The following is a 22,326-nucleotide window of genomic DNA, read 5'->3' on the forward strand; positions in this document are numbered from 1 at the left end:
CTATCAAAACATTTATGGAGGTGAACAAACACACTGACGCCGTGTCAGAGCGTAGCAGCGTCCCATTATGGCTATAGCTTCATGTGGACTATGCTCTGTCCTCTTGGATCTTTATGGATGAGCAAACAGCGTGTATTACCCAGCGTGCCCTGGGCTGTGTGTGTGGTGCTTTGACCGGACAGCCTGGTGGGTTATATAATGTCACTCTATTGAATGTTTTTCCCCCTCCTTCACATTCCATATTTTATATATTTATAGGACAGGAAACTTGTGGCACATGACTCTGTCACAGACAGGAAATGTACTTCTGCTGCCTTTGTGAGATTTCTGTCCTTGCATGCTTTCTGCATTGCAAGTTTTCACACCAATTACCTTCCCCGCACAAACACACACGGTTGGTCACTTATGTTCTTACAGACACGGTTACTCTAGCGACAACTGTCGCAGCTCACCAGCTTTGAGGTCACGGACCGGTTTGACCACCTCGGTTTGTATTAACACACCGCTCCTGCCCTTGGGCCGGTTGCTATTTTTAGCAGCAATGTTTACAAGGACATAAAGAGTCACACTTGTGTATTTTTTTTCTTAAAAGCTTTGAGCTGTGAGCAACATGTAACGCACTGATTTCATATGTAAATCAATCTTAACATGAACATGTAGCTTTCATGATAAATACAGCTTAGTCAGGTGTTATTGTCAACGCAGCACACTCGGGACACAGCTGTGCTCCTAGCGCCGACACTGCTGATAAGATCTCTCTTTAATTGTTTATGACTGATTTAGATTTTATGACCCTTCATTAAGTGGTTTAACATGTGACACCCGCGGCAGCCAAAAGAATAGTCGAGTGTTGCCAGGTAAAAGGTGTATACGTCACCGATGTGCGCTTTGAGAGCGTTAGCAGATGTTAGATTGTGCCGTTATTACTGCGATAATGAGGAATACGTGGTCGGAGAGGCTCGTTCGGGTTGGCAATAAGGCGGCTGGACAGAGAGAGGGGGCCTAAGTGACATCATGGTGGAACAGGGCAACAAAGAGCTTCTTCCTGCTATAGTCCTCCCCTTCTGCTCAGGTCTGGGCAGCGTTTCCCTCAGCTTCCTGTGGCACACAGACCACACACACAAACACACACTCGCTACTGTTAAACTGAACCCGAGGGCTAACCAATGACCTCGTTTCAATAACAGGTTTTTTACACTTAGAGATCACAGTTGCTAAATAAGGCCTCAAAATTTACTATGGGGCTGAATCAATGAAAAACTAGTACAGGATTTATTACAGTGATGTTTGCTGGACTGCATTAGCTTGTACATAAACTGTACAATAAACTTGTAAGATATAACATATATATTATGGATGCACTGATCCAACTTTTTCAGTCCCGATACCGATGAGTGATACCCGGGCTTTGGGTGTTGTCCGATACTAGTGTTAATTAATAAGCTGCAGGCCTCACTGTGTGGATTTGACTTGGATCATTCTTTTATAAATTTATGTAAGGCAACATCAGGCTTGACTTAAACATTGCTTTCCTAACTTTGTAAAATGAAATGCAACAAATAAATACATAGATACAAATTTTGTGAATTGTTATTTATTATTAAAATAGTAAATATTACACCAACAAGTTGGCAAAAAAAATCTTCAAAATTAACAGGAATTACAATTCAGGTGTAAAGTAAACCTTTTTTATTGCACGGCTTTGTTGAATACTCAAATCTGATTGGTCAATCACGGCGTTCTACGGTCTGTTATTTCTTCATAGTAGATTGTTGTTATGTATAACAGACCGTTGCTATGTATAACAGACCGTTGCTATGGGCGCAGTTCTGATTTCTAACTCCGGCAGACCGCTTTGTGTCAAATTATTGATTTCTTAAGTAAGTAGCCGTGTAATAAGCGGGATAATATACAGCTAGCAGTCATTGTTGTGAAATAAGGGGTTTATTTCACAACAATGACCAGCAACAAATTGGTCAAACCAATTAACAGGAATTCAAATTCCAGTATATAATGTATATATTATAAAAACATAGAATTTAATTAAATATATAGGCCCCATTGTCACTAATATTCGATCCAGCTGTTTGAGTCAGTAATGGCCCGATATCCGATCCAGTATCGGTACATCCGTAACATATATATTAGTGTTAAGTTTATCTTCCATCTGTATTCATCTCTACATCCCTGCTCATACTGTATACATAGTAACATGCAAACATTTGCTGCACAACCCACAAAAAGCACATTCTGCAAAGGTGTGATTTATTTCCAACCATCTCAGTCTTTATTTCGCAAGAGATAGATATCTAGTTTGAGATGTTTAAGCTGTTAAGTATCACTCTGCAGGGCCCTGAGAAACAGGAAGAGGATGTTTTTTACAGGGAGTGCCAATGCAAACTTCTCTCCTTCGCTTGACAATCTGCTTATTGTGTATTTACAACTTTTGCATACACAAGAACACGCGCCCTTACCTGCTGCGGCTCTAATGCAAATACATTCCAAGTGTTGAACAGTTGGGCGTTGTGGGAGAGGAGGAAGAGGGAGACTTTGAGTGAACAAAGGCGTTTGTATCATCGTCTGGTGCCGGTTGGCTTCGCTGTCGTTGTTGGTACCTCGCTGACCACCACGGTGTGTGACTCAACCGCGAGGCCGACATTTAACGGATCAGACAAAGGAGGTGATGTGAGAATAATCAGAAAGGGATAATCGGTTGTTTGTGAGCAAGGATTGGATTTTAGGTCGGCACACGGGAGGAGATGTGTGCAAAGAAGAATCACAGAAATCTACCTCCCTTTTTCTGCACAGTGTAGGTGTAGAGAACAGCACATATTCATAGCGCTCCTCTCTGCCAGCAGCAGCACTCACACATCACATTCTGCCGCAGATGTTGTTGTTACATGTATGCCAGATGCACAGCGTGAGCTTCAGGATGTGGTTTTCGGCTGCTTGTCCACAGCAGATCTGAGTGCACGTCTGGAGTGATAATGCAAGTGGAGGTGTGTGAAACCTCAAGAGACCCTGTGTGAGTGTGTGTGTGTGTGTGTGGATGCTTTTGCGTGTCAACACTTTGTGAATATAACCTCACAGCTAAGAGGACGTTTTTGAACGTGTGGATGGATGATGGGGCCCGCAGAACTGCCCCGAGTCGGTTAAATTGAGTGCGAGGACATTACTAGAGAGAGGTCACACTGGAAACAACACACAGATGTTTGGGATGCCGGTAACCCCCTGGTGTCTCGCCAGACGGATGTCGTTCCCTCTCTCTGACCTTATTTTTGCTTCACTTGACATGCCTTCATGATGTCAGAGCTGCTTAGCAGAAACATAAATAAAGGGCGGTGACCACACTGCCCTCATGGAACAGATTAGACTAACAAGTTCCTGTGCTGCGTACCCACGCCGGCGCGGTGCATATTTCTACTCGTGTGTAAGTGACAGACCATGAGAGAGTGAGAACTGTCTAATAGAGAGAGAAAGAAATGCGGGGAGCGAGCACAAGAGGGTTTATGGACGACATTTACGAGCATATTCAAACTTTTAATAGCCCAGTGTTGTTAAACATGAACCCACAGTTGATCTGCACATAAAACACTTGTAAGTGGATCTTTTCTTCCTTCAGCTTCATACCACAATATTAAAATCTCCCTTTTAAGTTGATATTTACAATCCTTTTTGTAAAATTCCCCACCCCCCAAGCCACCCAGACCTTGTTTGCTACATCCCGCCAGAATATTTCTCCTCCAGCGAGCCGATATACAACAGCTGACGGCCACCAACAATGCATCAGAAAATTTAAAGTCGTTTGACCTGACATCAGAGACGTTAAAAGACACTGCGGCCATGCAGGAAATTGCTCGTTACATCCAGATGGACGAGTCTCTGATATTTGCATGTTTGTGGGAGAAGTTGGGTGTGTTTGCGTACAAGTCTTTGCACCCAACTAGGCCACTGCTGTTACTCATATTCCTTCATGGAATGAAAGAGTTTGTTGCAGCTGGCTGACAAATTAAACATGCTGAAAGAGGTTGTCAAGCAGTTTGGATGTTTTCATTTCCGCTAACTTTCCCACGCCCTAACTATCTTTTTTTCACACACATTTATGGTTTTATTCACCATCATGAATATGCTATATTTGGCAAAATGAGGGCCCTTAATTGTACACCATCTTCACTGACTAGTTCTAGAGATGAGATGAATAACAGGATATGAAAGCAGAAAAACTTTTTTTTAAAGAGGACCTGTTATGCTAAATTGCAAGTGCTTCTACTAGGACATGTTTACATGTTTTAATGTTAAAAAAAACACTTTATTTTTCTCATACCGACTGTGCTTGGCGTGGACTTTGGGCTTTGTAACTTTGCAGAACTTTTACATGAACAAAAAACTATATAACAAACTAAACTAAAGGGAAAAGCACAAAAGCATAATAGGTCCCCTTTAATTCTAGAGTTGGCTCTAATCTTTGCTTTTTTCAGTGAACTACTTGATCATTTTATCACCCCCATCAGTATACATCACTTTGTTTCATTGGTCAAAAGGCCAAACAGGAAGTGAACCACTGATCTATAGCGATGTTCTGTTTATATGCCCATAAAGCTGTAAACACATGACCTTATCCAATCCTAAAACAAAGGAGGTTGACGGGCCCGAAGCGGCGAAATGAGGTCAGTCATTGGCTGGCAGCGATGATGTAGAGGTGATGGTTGGTGACAGAAAATCCCCAAGAGAGTCTGAAAAGTAAAAAAAGAAGCTGAATTGAAGGAAATCAAGAAAAGAACTGAAGGTGATGGCAGATGGCAGGAGAGACGAGGAAGCGGGTGGGATGAGGAGGGAGAGAAAATGAAAAATAAATAGGTTTGGAGAGCAGTGAGAAGGAAAGAAAAAAGAGGAACTACATTATTTGTGGTTGTCTCAGCATTGTGTAGAAGTTGAATGCCTGGGTGGAGCGCAGACGTTTGGTACAATTATCTGACAGGGCATTGACCCTCCACAGGAAATCTACGCCATTTGCTGGACGCTTTTTATCCGCAGACACCTTACAGTAGCATTAATTTTTAGCCTGGTGGCCCCCGTGGGGAATGACCTTCTCCGCTCACTGCAGACGTCATGTTTTTATTAAACATATTGGACCACACAGCAACACAGCAGAGTGAGGTTTTGCTGTGGACTTTACATATTAACTGTTTTCAGAGAACAACTGGTGCTTAAATAAGGAAGTGTGCCTGTTTATAGCTTGTTTGGTCTACAGTGATGTTGATGAGGAGCAGGTGCTGGGAGTTAATGATTCTCTTAAGGGGTATTTTGACTTGAGTTATTAATACATTCATGCTTGGCGTTTGTCCGTGGTGATATGGCTCCTACCACTCTGTGTGTGTCGGCTGTGGTGACGCAGGGTCATTGATCTAAAAACATACCTGAAGTTATAATAAGGGTTCCTATAACGCTGCTTTTTTGTGGATTTTGTGGATCAAATGTGTTAGGAAAAGTGTGTTTGACTGCCCTAACTTCATGTACCAAAACATATGTAAAATCAGTGCTGACATTTGCAGGAATTTAACTTTTTTTGTATTCACTGTATGAAAAATACCGCAGAATGGTGCGCATCTACCTGTGCATATATTCATGCAAAAAAATAAGAAATATCGGTAATTGCAAAAAAGAATTGTGCATTTGACAAAAATACAACACCTTAAAGGGACAGTGTGTAGGATTTGGTGGCATCTAGTGGTGTGGTTGCAGATTGCAACCAACTGAGTACCCCTTCCGCTCACTCCTCCCTCTCCAAGGAGCGGTAACGTGAGCCGCAAGTGCAAAACCATGGTAACGCTGTTCGCCTCGCTCAGAGGTTAGGAGCAATGGAAGTCAGACAGCGGCTGGCGGTACCACGATTTTGCACTCTGCGGCTCACGTTACCGCAGTTTCACAAGCGTGTCGGAGAACTACAGTGGCCTTCAGTTAACGTAAAAATGAGAAAGGCTCTCTCTAGAGTTTGGTTTGTCCGTTCTGGGCTTCTGTAGAAACATGGCGGTGCAACATGGCGGACTCCGAGAAGAAGACCCGCTTCGTATGTAGATATGAAGGGCTCATTCTAAGCTAACAAAAACACACCGATTCTTAGTTTCAGGTGATTATACACTAATGCAAACATAGTTATGAATATTATATTGCATTTCAGCTAATAGATCCCCCAAAATGTTACACACTGGCCCTTTAAAACAAATAAATAGCCTTGAAAAGTTTTTTTTTTTTTAAATAGCAGCAGCTTCACCATAACTGTTTGACATAACAATAAATGAGGCCTGTATGATGTCTAATATCACACCAAAATATAACAATTTGAGTATTTAATCTTAACATCTTCACATCTAAATTTCTTGAATTTAAGTCCAAGTGAGTGTATCATATCATATTAGCAAAACAGTGTATTAGAGATATAGGTTTCAAACAGCAGAGGAGGGAAGGATGAGGCAGGAATGCAGAAGCATTGATGGGAAAACCTGTGAAAGCTTTCACTCAGAGGCTCCAGCATGACGTAGTGCCTCTCGCATTCCTGGCTTATTACTTAAAGATGTCTGCTCGTCATTGCTTCTCCTGCTCTCAATGTTGCCTCTCACAAGCCGCTCGCAGCCAATTTCCACAGCGGAGAGCGGTTAAAGGAAATCCCTGTCAGTTCATTAGAGCAGTCTTCTCGCATTAAGAAAAAAATAAAACTGAGGCGAACATGACGTAAGGCACGGCAAGCTGGAAAACAGCGAAATGAGTTCTCACAGTTGTGTTTAAAGAGAGGAGGTGATTTTTATATGGTTCAGATGGGAAATGTGGAGGCGGTCACATGTGAAAGGCAAGATAAATTGCATTAATGGATGACTGCACTGTAAGTTTTCCTTTAGGATCTAAGTGATTTTTGCTCATGGTGGTGTTACGTTGCTGGAGGAAGCTGATCCATGATTATTCAGAGCCGTGGAATCCAGTCTGGCAAGGTCCCGGGTTCTGATGGATACTGAGCCGATCAGAAAAGGCTTTCTGTCTGTGTGGACACACACACACACACACACACACACTGTTCCACTTTCAGAAAAGCTACTGAGTGAGGGAGAAAGTCAGCAGAGAGAGGAGAGATTTACGGAGGAAGTGAGACGTAATCTATGAATTATATATACACACTGAGACTATGATTTCATTCAGGGGAGAGCCCACACACAACCGCCCCCCCTCCTCCTCCTCCTCCTCCTCTTCCTCCCTCTCCTTCTAGGCCTTCATTTGCTCCTCGCTGATGAAAATAAACTTTGACAACTTTATGAAGTTTTCTCATTATGTTCATTTTCACCTCTTGTTTTTCAGGTGGAGGAGGCAAACGGAAAGGGAGGAGCAAAAAATGGAAGGAGATCCTTCGCTTCCCCCATATAAGCCAGTGCACTGAGCAGGGAAACGGCCTCGGTACGTGTTTGTGTGCTCACCTTCGTCTGAAGAGAGTGTGTTTGTCTATTGGTGTGTTTTAAAGTGTGCTTTTTTTTTTATTTCTGCAGAGAGGGACTATGTCAGCATCTGTGAGAAACAGCCTATCGGACGGCTTCTGTTCCGCCTTTACTGTGAGACCAGACCGAAACTGCAACGATGCATCCAGCTACTGGACGCAATGGTAAACACACACACACACACACACACACACACACACCGCACTGAGTGGGTGTCTTTTAACCAAACGTTTGCCATTACGAATCCCGGAATAACCCCAGGAAAATATGGGGCAAGTCAACTCTCTTTTTCCTTTTAATAATTACCATCAAAGTGACTGTGAACAAAGCATTTAACCCCTAAATGACTGTCATTAAGGCTATAGCTCTAACCAGGAACAGCTGGCCTGTTAATATTTGGATTTCTCCAGCTGCTAAACGCATAGGTCTCTAATAAGAGATAGCCTATGTATTGGTATCTCAGGGGATGGTGGTGGGTGGTGTCTTTTTATAACCCTTTTCCAAAACACAAAACACAAGAGCAGAAGTATAAGGAATGGATTAAACAGTATGGTTATCCATCTCTAATGTGTTCATTAGCATGTCTGGCCAACTATTTTAGGCTACTACCTAGAGGAGTATAGGCATTATTTCCAAAAGTAACGGTCATATCTAATAACATTATTTTGTTGCGTTTACAGGTTTGTAAAATAGCATCTACCCAACCAAAGGAACATGGAAGTATATAATCGTGTGTAGAGTAATGATAGTGGCTCTGTCCTACTCTTAATCTTGGTTTGGGGGAAGTTCAGCAACTCCAGCCAAACTTGCCTTAGATATTTTTACATTTGCTTGGTAATCCTCATCCTCAAATCCCTTTCTCTTGAAAAAGTGAAGCATACTGTTTGAAAACCCAAACAGTAAAGCATAGATCTAAAGCATTAGTCGTCTACATGGATCACCAACTAGGGATGTCGACTCTCTGCCTGGGACATGTAGCTTTAGCCTAGTTTTTTAGCATTATATAGGCTACTGTATATGGTGACCATGTGCATATTCAATTATTACGGAATTAAGGATCCTTACTATTAAGGATTACGGAAAAACTACCGGCCCGATTTTCATGAAACTTGGTGGAAGGGTGTAGCAAGGGATTTTTGGAGCGGATCTGCATCACGGGGCTGCTACACGCATGATTTTTCACTTATGGAAACGGCCTTGGTGAAGATCTGCACCCTTCTAATTGTAAACTACATATTGTACCGTTATATAATGGAAAGCTTGACAGGCGTAGCGACGGTAACTAACAGGGGGAGGGGCTTAGCAAATAGTCAATTCCTCCGATGTTCCCAGGTGTGACTAGAGTAGCGGGAAAAGCAGCACTCTTTCCTGGATGAATGCAGGTCTGGAAAACAACCCCATCCACTTTTTCAGTGCACTCACTTTCATTACAGCGTAGCCTGAAAGCACCTCGGTGCTGGGTCATGCAGCCAGAGGAGACAATTAAACTGAGTAGTGATTATTCAACCAGCCCCCCGCCTCCTCCCTGCTTGTTGTCCCCTCTCCCCCTCCCTCCAATCTCTCTTTCTCTCTGCGTCTAGACGGAATAGCTCCCACATGACACATTTAAGTCTTTATCTATGCCCAGAATATCTTTGCGGCCATGTGTCAGGACAGAAAGGACAGCATTGTTTCCCACATCACCCTCTTCCGATCCCTGCACCCCCCCCCCCACCATTCGCTGCCCCCTTCAACCACCCAGCCTTAAAAATGACCGTCAGCCTCCGCGAGGGGGAAACCACTTTTACAGGCACTCATCCCAAACACATGCTGGCGCTAATTCTGCGATCCATGTGACGAACTCCAAGGCCGCGCTCAGTCACCACTTTACAGTCTATAAACCAGGCCTGAGGGCGATTACAACCAGGCAGGTGCTTGTATCTCAAGTGATTAAATAACATGTGATTTCTGTGCAGTTTATGAGGTTTACTAGAAACCGTTTTATTATGTAATCTAGTCATCATGCATTTCCAGGAACTATAAAAAAAGTATATTAGTTTGTTCTTTAGTGGGATACGCAGGAACTTCAGTGTGTGCACTGCAGGAACAGCTTTGTAGTTGGGTTAACATTAACATTAAGGCATTCCTTTACCTGGCCGGAAGGATTTTTCCACCTAGGAACAGAGATCTGTAATATAGGTGACCTATATATATATTAAGATGAACTTTGCCTCATTTGCACAGTTACAAGCACGTTTGTTTTTACAAATTTGAGACTATGTCAGGAAGCATTATGCCTAACTTTGAAATTTCGAACAATCATGAGTCCCTGTAGGCAATAAATAAATAAATTAGATCCTGTTACCCGCGGGGCGATCTCCCTTCTTCCTTCTTTTTTTATCAGATCCTACATAGCAGAGATCTGTTGAGCGCATCAGGACTCAAACAGGCGTGGGCGGACGAGCTGCATGTACATCTAAAAGATGAGGTCGAATGGGACGAATGTTTAAAGAGATGATTGTCCGGTCAGTGTCAGTCAGACAGTTTTATACAATTTAAAATGTTACACAGACTCTATTATTCAAGGAGAAAGTTACACAGCTTTTTATTGATGTTTCACCCGTTAGTAATCAATTTAATGATCAGTCATTTAACACATTCTTTCAGATAAACGTTACACTTCCAATTTTATATTGGAAAAGCATCTTTTATTGTTTCAAGGACACTTTTGGGAAGCATTGGGAATAGGGCTGCCCCCTCTTAGTCGCCTAATTGGTCGTTTTGGTCTTAGTCGACTAAAAGTTCTTTAGTTGATTAGTTGATTTTAATGCTTTTTCATGCTGAATGACTTATTTCCAAGAAACTCATCAAGTGGTGCTTTTGTGTGATTCTTTGTGGAGAAACTCAGTTTTACAGATCTGTCGATTAAATCAACTAATCGATTACTCAACAAAATTGTATGAGCGTTAGTCGACTATGAATTTCTTTGGTCGAGGACAGCCCTAGTTGGGAACCTAATGCGCTCATAGCCATCCTCGGAGCTCCTTATCTTTTGCCAATAAGTATGAAAAAATGGCTGTTTTTGTTTGGAATGGTGATTGCAGAAAAGTGTGAGTGTGGAAAATGGACTCTGTACCCACGTATGATTTGCAAACACATTACATCTGGAGACACTGAGATTGTATAATGAAGATAGAGGAGGTGTGTTCGATAAGATCTGGGACCCTGCATTGAATTTTTTTCAGGACTAATGTGTTGTGTCCAATTTAAAGCACCTTGCTGTATATATTTCTTTCTTTTTTTACTATGTACAGTAGGTACTTTTGTACTTTTTAAAGAAAAACTGGAGATTGCATGTTCTCCCCATGTTAGCGTGGATTTTGTCCGGATTTTGTTCCTCCCACAGTCCAAAGACATGCATGTTAATTGTTGACTCTAAATTGCCCGTAGGTGTGACTGTGAGCATGAATGGTTGTCTGTCTCTATGTGTCAGTCCTGTGATAGTCTGGCGACCTGTCCAGGGTGTACCACGCCTCACCTAATGTCAGCTAGGATCGCCTCCAGCACCCCTGTGACCCTGAATAGGATAAGAGGCTACACATAATGGATGGATGGATGGTTATTGTTATTAAGGTGCTTTGTCCTTTTGTGTTTTCTTTTCTTGTTTGTTCATATTCCAGCTATGCTTTTAAAAAATAATAAACACATATTTTAAACTGAGCAGGAGTGCGTAAGCCATGAGAAAGCATGAATGCGACCGTTTCGGAGGAACAGGTATTGTGTGTGTGTGTGTGTGTTTCGGTGGTGTGTGTAACAGAGGAAGGAATGTGCTCGGGGGTTCCACTGGTTCCTCTTACATCATGACAAGAAGACTTTTACTTGTGCATTTGTGTGTATGTTGGGTTCCCTCTGCTTCCTAAAGGCTAAAGTCTTCTTTTCCCTTTGGCTGACCCCCCACCGGCAAAGGGTGGGAGTCAGACCGCTCATTTACTCTGTGTGAGTGTGTGTGTGTAATTTCTATGCAGCCTCTGATAACAAAGCCTCAGTTAATCAACGCTTGGCAGCAATCACAATTTGCTCTTTCCCCCCTCTCTCTCTCTCTCGCTCCGTGTCTTTCACTCATACTCTTATATATATTTGCATTTGTATATATGCAGTATGTATTTATTTCTGGACTTCTTTTGGCTTTGTTCTGAAGTGTCAGTGACGCTGTGTCTTTTTAAAGCTTGTTTTTCCTTAAGCACCAGGCTTATGTGTGTATGTACTGAATATATATGGGTCAGTGTGTGTGTGTGTGTGTGTGTGTGTGTTTTGTAGTGGAAAGCTGGTGACGCTGGTGTGACACACTGTGACACTCCAGGACCTCAAGGAATCCCGTCGTGTTTACTGTGTGGTTGCCAGGCAACACAGGACCGTGTTGGAAAAAAGAGCCCCTGATAGAAAGAGTCAGGCCAGCGTGCAGCACAGGCGCCATGTTGCTTCCCCCCCTCTTCACCCCCTCTTTTTTTGAGAAGTTAAAAGTGCTGGCTACGAAATGCGTCAGAGCAGAGCGCTCTTCATGTCGTTGCCTCTGCGAGAGAGAGAGAGAGAGAGAGAGAGAGAGAGAGAGAGAGAGAGAGAGAGAGAGAGAGAGAGAGAGAGAGAGAGGGAGTCCAATATGTCCAGCGTGCAACGTCCAAAACCTGTTTGTGTCAACAGCTTCGTATGTTGAAACACGGAGCCAAGAGCAGCATATGTTTATGTGAGAGTGACAGCGACACACAGAGATGCAGAGTGTGAGGTGTCCCTGTCACCACTAAACAGCATCATACAAATTAAACAACAAATTATGCATTTTTTTCTCATTTAAGTCAGAGAGAGAATTTGACAGAAGTTTTGTTTTTTTCACAGTTGGAAAGCAGCGAGATCGTGATGCATCAGTACATTTTAACAGGATATACTTTTAAGTACCATTTCCCTCATCTCAGCAGACTTCTTCTGGTTGGATGAAACCAATAAAATCGTTCCTTCCTTTATCCAAATTGAGGGTCTGAGGATAGAGGATGTTGTAAGCTGTAAAGCTCTTTGAGGCAAATTTGTGATTTTGATATTGACTTCACAAGGAAGGGCGCCTTTTTGTGGTAAACTGTATTTTTCCAGGACAGAGGAGACAAAGTTCTTTATTACTTAATGTTTTATGTAAGAAATTAAGTTAATTTTTTTCTACTAAATGCTGTTATACCACTGCAAAAGTATACTTGGTATCCTTTAAGTCGCTCTGGGCTTGCTGCTTTTATGTATATGACACAAATATGCACCACTTTCTAATAAGTCACCCTTTATAAAGTTGTAACTAAAGGATATATTAAATAAAACCTAGATCAGTTACAAACGATTAATATAAACGTTTAGGTTGCCACGTTGTGAAAAATCCCCTTTGCTGACGTTTCTCTTTATCATTAATAAAGGTGACCTGAGCTAACTTTTTAAGTCATCAATTCTACAGTTACAAATGATGTCATTAATATATAAGCTTATGAGTTCATCAGTTTCTAATAAGAAACAAGTCTGCATTTAAAAATGATAGTAAATTGTGAATGCACTGCAGGTTTTTTCCCCAGAAGGTCAAACCGTCTTCCTGATGCATTAAAGACCTAAAAAGATGAAGTGTCATGTGGAGGAGAATAAACACTAGCCAGAGAAATATTTCACAACCTGGCAACCCAAATGTTGAGGTCATTAATATCTTACATCTGACCTATAAGGTGTTAGTAAATAATTTATTAACCATCACTAATGGTTAATACATCCTTATAAAAGGTGATTTATTAGAAAGTGGCACCCACAGATGAATAACGACATCTACTACGACACGTTTCATTTCATCTGTTGATATCGATAATACTGTATTTAAAAACAAAACAGTACAGGATGTTGTTAATGATGTGATTTATTTTGTTATTTAGGAAGACTATGAGGTGACACCTGATGAAAAAAGAAAAAGCAGAGGGGACCAGATCCTCAAGACTTTTCTCTCAAAACAAGTAAGTTTCTTTATCTGGTACATTTTTCCACCTTTTTTTTATTTCACATGTCGTTGTAAAATTGAATTTAGTAACCTCCTATAGAGATCGAATCCCGTGGAAAAAGCAGACAATAATGTTGAGTTACAGCTGAATGAAAACACTCGCAAGGGCATTTACAAGGGTGTAGTAGTCAACGTACACATACAAAAATAACAACGTCATGTTTGCACAGCGTGCATGTGTTGATGCTCTACGAGGAGTTATGTATGTCTCGCCTCAGTCTGATGCAGTGTGTGTAATAAAAAGTAATGTATTCGTGCATGTGTGCGCGTGTGTCACTGTGTGTGTTTACATGTGTTGATGTAGTCACCTCAGCGTGTAGACATAGCGGAGGTTTTCGCAGACCAGTGCAGAGAGAACCTCGAGCTCAGTCCTTGTAAGGAGATCTTCAGCAACTGCAGCAAGTGAGTCTCCGTCTTTATCCCCTCTCACCTGTCTGCTGGACTCTCACCTGTTTGTTTTTACCTCCTGTTGTGTATTTAACAAACAGCACAGATATTGCTGTCTGAATTACATTCTCAGTTGTAACTGTTTTGTTGTGGGACACAGGGCCGTCCATGACTACCTGAGTGGAGCTCCGTACCTCGACTACCAGAACAGCATGTACTTTGACCGATACCTGCAGTGGAAGATGCTGGAGAGGTACGCACATAAGCTCATTATTACTGAGGTCGTAGTTAAAGGAGCTGTTGTACAAATATACAATATATTGAGAGGCGTTTCTAATTTTTTGTCTCTGTTCACACACATGAATAATATTAGACACACTTCTCAATATAATGCATAACACCACCACTAACTGAACTCAATGCTATATGATATAATTGAATTAACACCCCTATGACAGTGTTTTAGGCATCATAAAAGTCAACTTTACAGCAGAACTGTTGTATTGGATTGCATTAGACTGCACAGGTGTACCTAAGAAAGCTGAAATAGAAAAAGAACTAAAAGTTACCCAACGTCAGTTCCTAATTTTAGCACTTTATGATCTCTAAAAAGCACATACACAACATCTTGCAACCTTTTACACACTTTAAAGGTCAGTAACATTTTAACCAGTGATGGAGGAAGTATTTAGACACTTAACTTAAAGGTACAGTGTGTCGGATTTGGTGGCATCCAACTGAATACCCCTCTGCTCACTCCTCCCTTTCCAAGACTGCGGTAGCATGAGCCGCCAAGTGCTAAAACCGTGATAACGTTGTTCGCCTCGCTCAGAGGTCATCCTTACCATAATAACACTACTTAAGGATCTATTAGCAGGAATATAATATGAATAGGTATGTTTTCTGTCGTGTATAATCACCTGAAAATAAGAGTCGTTGTGATTTCGTTACCTTAGAATGATCCGTTTATATCTTCATAGAGAGCGGGTCCTCTTCACAGAGTCCACCATGTTGTTCCGCCGTGTTTCAACAGTAGCCCAGAACGGACAAACCAAACTCTGTTAACTTTTCCTGCTTGGGCCGGAGTCGATAACATTACTCGCTCCCGTCGCCGCCGCTCTCTCTCTTGCTTCACCACTCACCTCCCACGTACACACACACACACTCTAAGCACTGTACTCTACTTACTACAACTGCCTCTAAAGAGGGCCATTCGCGTTTTCACAACGTCCTCCGTAGCAGTCTCACACGCTTGTTGTACACACTGCTCCTTTAAAGTATTTGTTGAACGACCCCTGTGATTGATATATTATTATATATCGTATTATTGGATAAATGCTACCAATGCATGAATGTGGAAGCAGCATTTTACTGTTGTTGTTAGTAAAGATGCAGCTACTTACCTTCTTTATACATTGTTGGGTAGTTTAATCTATAATAACACATCATATCTTATAAGGTGATCATAAATTGTATATGTAAAATCTTAATGAGTAAATTAAATAGTAACTATAGCTGTCAGATAAATGTAGTGGAGTAAAAAGTACAATATTTTCCTCTGAAATGTAGTGAAGAAGAAATAGCATAAAATTAAAATACTCAAGCAAAGTACAAGTACGTCAAAATTAAATTGCGTAATATGTGTACTTGGTTGCTTTGGACCTCTGATTTAAACACATGGAATTACTGTCAGATGTGATTTCCCACAACATTATCTCAGTTTGAAGAACAAAACAATTGGCAGGTGAAGAAACTTGACTTGGATAGACTCCCGCTTCACTTTAGAGACTCTTCAGAGGAGTGTGATGACTCCAGACAGGAAAATATTTTATGCAGAGTGCATATCAAAGGCAGTAAACAGCAGGCTTTTAGAGCAGCCTTGATTGAATCCGTGTCTGGAAAGTGAAATTGCGTCCAAGAGGCCCCACCCTCTGCACAGGAAACAGACTCAGGATGGTATTGAGTTCCGCTGATAACATCTCTGCCCTGATCGATACTATATGAGCGTCTATTAATGGGTTTTGCTGTGTCTGTGTTCTGTCAGGCAACCAATCACTAAAGACACGTTCAGACAGTACCGAGTGCTGGGGAAGGGGGGATTCGGAGAGGTAAGAGATGATGATGAAGATGATACTGATACATGTTGATGATGATGCTTTAAGTATGAATGACAGCATTGTGTTTTTTTGTTTACCTCAGGTGTGTGCCTGCCAGGTTAGAGCTACAGGGAAGATGTACGCCTGCAAGAAGCTGGAGAAGAAGAGGATAAAGAAGAGGAAAGGGGAGTCCATGGCTCTCAACGAGAAGCAGATTTTAGAGAAAGTCAACAGTAGATTTGTTGTGAGTATAAATGTTATCTGCATGTCTGCTCCTTTTGTCTAAGCACTTTTATACCATTTAACAATGCTCCTTCCTTCTTCTTCTAGGTGAGCTTAGCGTATGCATATGAGACCAAAGACGCTCTGTGTCTGGTGCTGACCATCATGAACGGTGGAGACCTGAAGTTTCACACCTACAACATGGGCACGCCGGGCTTCGAGAAAGACAGGGTCCAGTTCTACGCCGCTCAGATCTGCTGTGGGCTGGAGCATTTGCACAGGGAATCCATCGTCTACAGGTAGCACTGTCAATGTTACACGCTCTTAAATGCATTTTTGAGATGTAGTTCAGCTCCATTCTTGATTCTTTTATTGAGTTTTAAAGAGGACCTATTATGCTTATTTTCAGGTGTATACTTCTACTTTTTCTACCAGTACATGTTTACATGCTTTAATCTTCAAAAACACTTTTCTCATACCGGCTGTTCTGCAGCACCTCTTTTCATCCTCTGTCTGAAACGCTCTGTTTGAGCTCCTGCCTCTTTAAAATCCCAGTCTGCTCTGATTGGTCAGCCGGCCCACTCTGTTGTCATTTGTTCACCAGACCAAACCCTTCGAACTCCCCTCCAGCTCCACTCTACCTAGCTTTGTTTGAGGGTGTGCCAAACTAGCTGCTGGGCAGGTATTATGCAACTGTGTTACTTAGTGACATCACCACGTTACGGAAAAAAGGTGGGACTTCAAGTGAGGCGTTTCAGGCAGTTCAGGAGCAGTGTTTCTGTGGGGAAGAGTAACTCCCTTTGGGCTTTGTAACTTTGCCGACCTTTTACATACACAAAATATATATAACATACTAAAGGAAAAGGAAAAGGCGAAATAGGTCCTCTTTAATGCTTTCCCAGAATCAGGTTTCTAAATGATGTGAATTATAACATGTGAATCGATACTTTTGGTCTTTAACACTTGCTGTCTTATTGCAGGGATTTGAAACCGGAGAACATCCTGTTAGATGACAATGGTGAGTTTCAGCTCAGATTACTGGTTATTGCATTGCACAGCATTTTTTGTTTTGCTGCACAATTTCAAACAACATTATGGCTTCATAATCTACTGAGCTTTGAATAAATGAAATGCATTATGCCCATCGCTGTTGTGCTGCAGGACACATCCGTATTTCTGACCTGGGGCTGGCCATCAAAGTGCCTGACGGAGAACTCATCAGAGGCAGGGTGGGGACTGTGGGCTACATGGGTAAGAACACCTGTAATTTCCATGAGTACATTCACCTGAGTAATTACCAACTTTAAACCGTAACAACCTGTCTCCCTTCCTCTCCAGCTCCGGAGGTGATAAACAATGAAAAGTACGCCATGAGTCCCGACTGGTGGGGGCTGGGCTGTCTCGTTTACGAGATGACCGCCGGGCGATCGCCCTTCCGCGCCCGCAAAGAGCGAGTGAAGCGGGAGGAGGTGGAGAGGAGGGTGCAGGAGGAAGAGGAGGAGTACAACGACAAGTTTACAGAGGACACAAAGGCCGTCTGTAGAATTGTGAGCGTTGACGGACGGAAAAGTGTGTGTGCGTGGAGGGACGGACAAATGGCGATTAACTTAATGATTCATCTCTGCTTCTTCTTCTGCTCGCCCAGCTGCTGACCAAAGACCCTAAGCAGAGGCTGGGGTGCCTGGCGGATGGAGGGGCGGGCGTCAAGGCCCACTCGTTCTTCAAAAACATCAACTTCAAGAGGCTGGAAGCCGGAATAGTGGAGCCTCCCTTTGTGCCTGATGTGAGTAATGTATATTACCGTACACATAGCATGTTTTAATCAGTATCTCTGCACACAAAACTGCACACTTTTTCTGCATTTAGTGAAGACAATAAATGGTCCACTACAGCAAGTAAAACTCCATGATTATAAATGATCTGTTTAGATAAACTTGTTTCCTGTTTTTTCTCTCTTTTTCGTGGTCATTGCCCTCTCCCAGCCTCGGGCAGTGTACTGTAAGGATGTTTTGGACATAGAGCAGTTCTCCACAGTCAAGGGAGTAAATTTGGACCAAACTGACAATGACTTCTACACCAAATTTGCTACAGGCTGCGTTTCCATCCCATGGCAGAATGAGGTACGTCTGTGCACTTAATATGACATCTTTAAATGGCTCGGTGCAGTTTATACAACTGCTGGAAGTAACAAAGTTCACCACATTTTTTTCTCCTCTTCTCTCCGTTTTCTTTCCTCTCATTCAGATGATAGAAACTGAGTGTTTCAGAGATTTGAACGTGTTTGGGCCTCAAGGAACGAGACCTCCGGATCTGGACTGGAATCAGCCACCAGAGCCGCCCAGACGCAGCCTGCTGGACAGGATCTTCAGGAGGCATGTAAGTAAACACAAACACACACACACACAAACACTGATAAACTAGGGCTGTCAAAGTTAGCGTGATAATGCGATAACACGTTAACGCAAATTCATTTTAATGCCACTAATTTCTTTAACACATTAACGCAACTTGCAATTTGACCTCTGACCTCAAGATACGTGAATGAAAATGGGTTCTATGGGTCCCACGAGTCTCCCCTTTACAGACATGCCCACTTTATGATAATCACATGCAGTTTGGGGCAAGTCATAGTCAAGTCAGCACACTGACACACTGACAGCTGTTGTTGCCTGTTGGGCTGCAGTTTGCCATGTTATGATTTGAGCATATTTTTCATGCTAAATGCAGTACCTGTGAGGGTTTCTGGACAATATTTGTCATTGTTTTGTGTTGTTAATTGATTTCCAATCATAAATATATACTTACATTTGCATAAACCAAGCATATTTGCTAACTCATATGTTGATAAGAGTATTAAATACTTGACAAATCTAACTTAAAGGTACATTTTTAACATATAAAAAATGTGTGATTCATTTGCGATTAATCACGATTAACTATTTTAATCGATTGACAGTCCTATGATAGATGCATGCAAATTAACAAACGCACACTAATCTATATTTCTCTCTTTCTCCCCAGCACCCAGAGGTGTCTATTTCCAACAGCCGTGTGCAGTCTTCCAGTGTAAACTCTGTGGACTCTATGTCCAACTCTGCCCCCTAGTGGCAAAGTGACAGTGTGGGAGCCACACACACACACTCACACAAAGGGAAGGAGCTCTGAGGGGCTTCCCCGCTGCTGATTGGTCCACAGCCGGGGCCTGAGCAGCAGCCGGAGACAGCCTGTCTAAAAAGCCTAAATGGTCAGCCCATGGGTGGGTTTGGGGTGGGTGGGTGGTGGGTGGGGGGGTTGACCAGGCCCTGAGACCCCGGGCATTTGTAGTGGGACAGTCAATGTTGCAAAGACGTTTGAAAATATTGGGACAAACCTTACTTCACCCTCAGGATTGTTGGACTATAGAACAGAGCCACTGACGTTGAAGAAAACAGAAAAAGGATAGAAAACAAGCTAATATTCAGGGGATCCACTGTATAATAAAGACCACCACAGGGATTAGAAGATGGGGTCTTGGTGAATTTTGGATTTTTTTTCCAGAAAAATAATTTCTTTTTCACTCATTTTCAGTCCTTTTACTTTCTGGCCTGTATCTCTCCATCTATCTGCACCCTTCCGAGCATCACCGTCTGTACAACTCTATTTCTTTCTCTGCATTTCCACCTCCCATACCTCAGCTCACTCCTTAACATTCAGAACACATCACCTCAGCAACCTCAACACATAATGTACATTGCCTTGCGTACACTCAGGCCAAAGATTATAGTTTTGTGATACTGTTGTCATGTTGATTTATTGGTTTTTGGAAGGTTGGGAGGATCCGTTTTATACACTTTCTCTAAATATGAGCCTGCAGACATATCATACTGCTTAATACATACAATCAGATAGACATACACAGACAGAATTGTGAGAATCGTGTTGTGTTTTCATTGCATGGACAAAGTGTAAGTATGGACAGCTGTATTCCCTTTTTCGCTTCTGCATACCTCATTCCACTGATGTTACCATACCTACCGTACAACACGCAGACGTCTCCCTCGGTTTACAGTGTCACTTTATATTTGACATTATGTGGAATTAATATGCTGTACAGAAACAGAAATCTTGAATTTTTTTTTTTTTGCTCAACTTTTTCTGCACAGTCCCCCCAAACCCCGTGGAGTGGAGAGGAACACATGCACTCAGCCTGACTTCCAAGTTGCACAATTTAAAAATGTCATGCTGTTTCTTCACCAAATGAATTTTTACCTCTGATCATTAAGGCACATTGTTGTATTGATATTGTCACGCACCGCTTGTTTTCTACATCTCAATCTAAAGTGTTCTTGCTCTCCCTATGCCTTTTTTTCATTTCAAAGATATTGCTGCATAGCCATTGTTGTCACGTGTACAGTTTTCTAAATATATATATGGCCCCTTAACATGCTCTTCAAAATGCCTCCCAAAATTAAAGGGCCTTCCTCTTGTTTCGTGCCCCAACCGTAATCGAACACACAGGGTATCGACGGCTCCGTGAAAGGTTTATCTCCGCTGAATTTGATTTGAATCTGTCCAGAGCAGAAAAGGAGGAGGAAGACCACCAGGAGATCCGAAGAAGTTGCCTTCTCGCAGCAGCACAGCCAATTAAAAGAGAGGAAGAGCTCACTCTCTTCTGCTTGTTTTAAGAATGTGGTATTTTTCCCTAATTGAGGTAGTGAAAGCTGGTCCATGCAGTAGTTTCACAGATCTCACGCAAGCCTGTTTTTCTTCTTTTCTCTGAATATGAAAAAAAACAGAAATAATCTGAATCAGACTGAAGTGCCTCCTTGTTAGCATGATCTCCCAGACAATGCCCACACAGACATCAGCACTTTGTTTATTCCCTGACTGTCATGCTCTGTTTGTTTCGCCGAGGAACGCCGTGTCAACACAATACAACACAGACTCACAGTTCTGTTGGAAAGAGGAGCGAAGGATGGAGAGGAGAGGAGAGGAGAGGAGAGAGTCAACAAGGGCGTTCTCCTTCTTATAATGTGATGTACAGCAAAGTGCTGAGTGCATGTGAAAGCCAAACCCACTGTGTCCTTCAAGTCCCAATAAACTCTGTGCTATAGTTTGAGTACTCCACAGTTTGCCTGTCTCTTTATGTCCCTGTGTCCTCCGTCCATGTGACCACACAACATGTCATATTCAAATAAATGATTAGAGATTTTCCTACTTGTCATTTTGTTATAGATCTTCATGTATATGGAAGAGTAGGCAGCAAAGCTCTCATCTTTATAGTGACACAATACTGCTATAGTTTTGCAGTTTTTTTTATTTGCAATACTTTAATAACGAGAAAAACATTTGGCCATAGATGCCCCAGTGGTTTAAATTATTACTATTTTACAGTTTTAGGAAAAACATGACTTCCATATGTGACAGCAAAGTCATAGGTGACTTTCCCCATAACCATGTACTCCTATAGGCAATTATAAGTTTGCTTTGAATCTATAACTTTGATTTTATTTAAAGGATAGGTTCACATTTTTTTAAAGTCCGTCCTAAAACAACACCTTCATGTCCGTGGCTGCTGTAATCATTCCTTTGCGTCCTGGCCCGAAGAGATAACGTGATTTAAATGTAAGAGATGTGGGACAAAATCCATCAAAAATATATTCCGAAATTCAACCAAAACTGATATGAGGCTTATGCAAAATGAGATTATGACAAATCAAGTGGATGTTTTCCAAAGTTATCAGTGTTTTTAGTACCAAATTCTCACTTTGTGTCACTATACCTCCATCAAAACACTATAACTTTCCTCTAAGGAAGCCTTTTACTGTATGAGACTGGACATCACAGCAGCCCTGTAACGTACAAGGACTAGATGCACTTTGTTAAAGAGGAACTACGGCCATTTTCAAAATTCATACATGTTGTTCCTGTGTTCTAAGACAGTCCAAAAAATATTAGTAAACATGAACAACTCTCTCCCAAATCCAAAAAGCTACAATGATAAAACTCAGACTTGTGATGTCATCGGGTATAAAGTGTGGAGCTGCTCCATAGACAAGGAATAGGAGAGATGTTACAGATGATACTGAGAGCACCCAGGGGGATGTCCTGAGTATAT

The 22,326-nt window shown here is 41.9% G+C and overlaps 1 protein-coding gene across 1 annotated transcript in view; it reads left to right on the forward strand.

Annotated features, from left to right (window-relative positions):
• grk5l (G protein-coupled receptor kinase 5 like) overlaps window positions 1–21,340 on the forward strand; it is a 31,395-nt gene extending 10,055 nt beyond the window's left edge. Inside the window, exons 2-16 of the mRNA XM_037777359.1 lie at window positions 7,345–7,440; window positions 7,530–7,642; window positions 13,403–13,480; window positions 13,829–13,926; window positions 14,072–14,164; window positions 15,956–16,019; window positions 16,111–16,251; window positions 16,338–16,528; window positions 17,210–17,247; window positions 17,391–17,480; window positions 17,568–17,776; window positions 17,875–18,012; window positions 18,212–18,349; window positions 18,474–18,605; window positions 19,251–21,340. Coding sequence (XP_037633287.1) covers window positions 7,345–7,440; window positions 7,530–7,642; window positions 13,403–13,480; window positions 13,829–13,926; window positions 14,072–14,164; window positions 15,956–16,019; window positions 16,111–16,251; window positions 16,338–16,528; window positions 17,210–17,247; window positions 17,391–17,480; window positions 17,568–17,776; window positions 17,875–18,012; window positions 18,212–18,349; window positions 18,474–18,605; window positions 19,251–19,334 — 1,703 coding nt within the window. The 3' untranslated portion in view covers window positions 19,335–21,340. The remainder of the gene's footprint in view (window positions 1–7,344; window positions 7,441–7,529; window positions 7,643–13,402; window positions 13,481–13,828; window positions 13,927–14,071; window positions 14,165–15,955; window positions 16,020–16,110; window positions 16,252–16,337; window positions 16,529–17,209; window positions 17,248–17,390; window positions 17,481–17,567; window positions 17,777–17,874; window positions 18,013–18,211; window positions 18,350–18,473; window positions 18,606–19,250) is intronic.
• Window positions 21,341–22,326: the final 986 nt, after the last annotated feature.

Source organism: Sebastes umbrosus, chromosome 8, assembly GCF_015220745.1.
Source record: "Sebastes umbrosus isolate fSebUmb1 chromosome 8, fSebUmb1.pri, whole genome shotgun sequence".
Classification (NCBI taxonomy): domain Eukaryota; kingdom Metazoa; phylum Chordata; class Actinopteri; order Perciformes; family Sebastidae; genus Sebastes; species Sebastes umbrosus.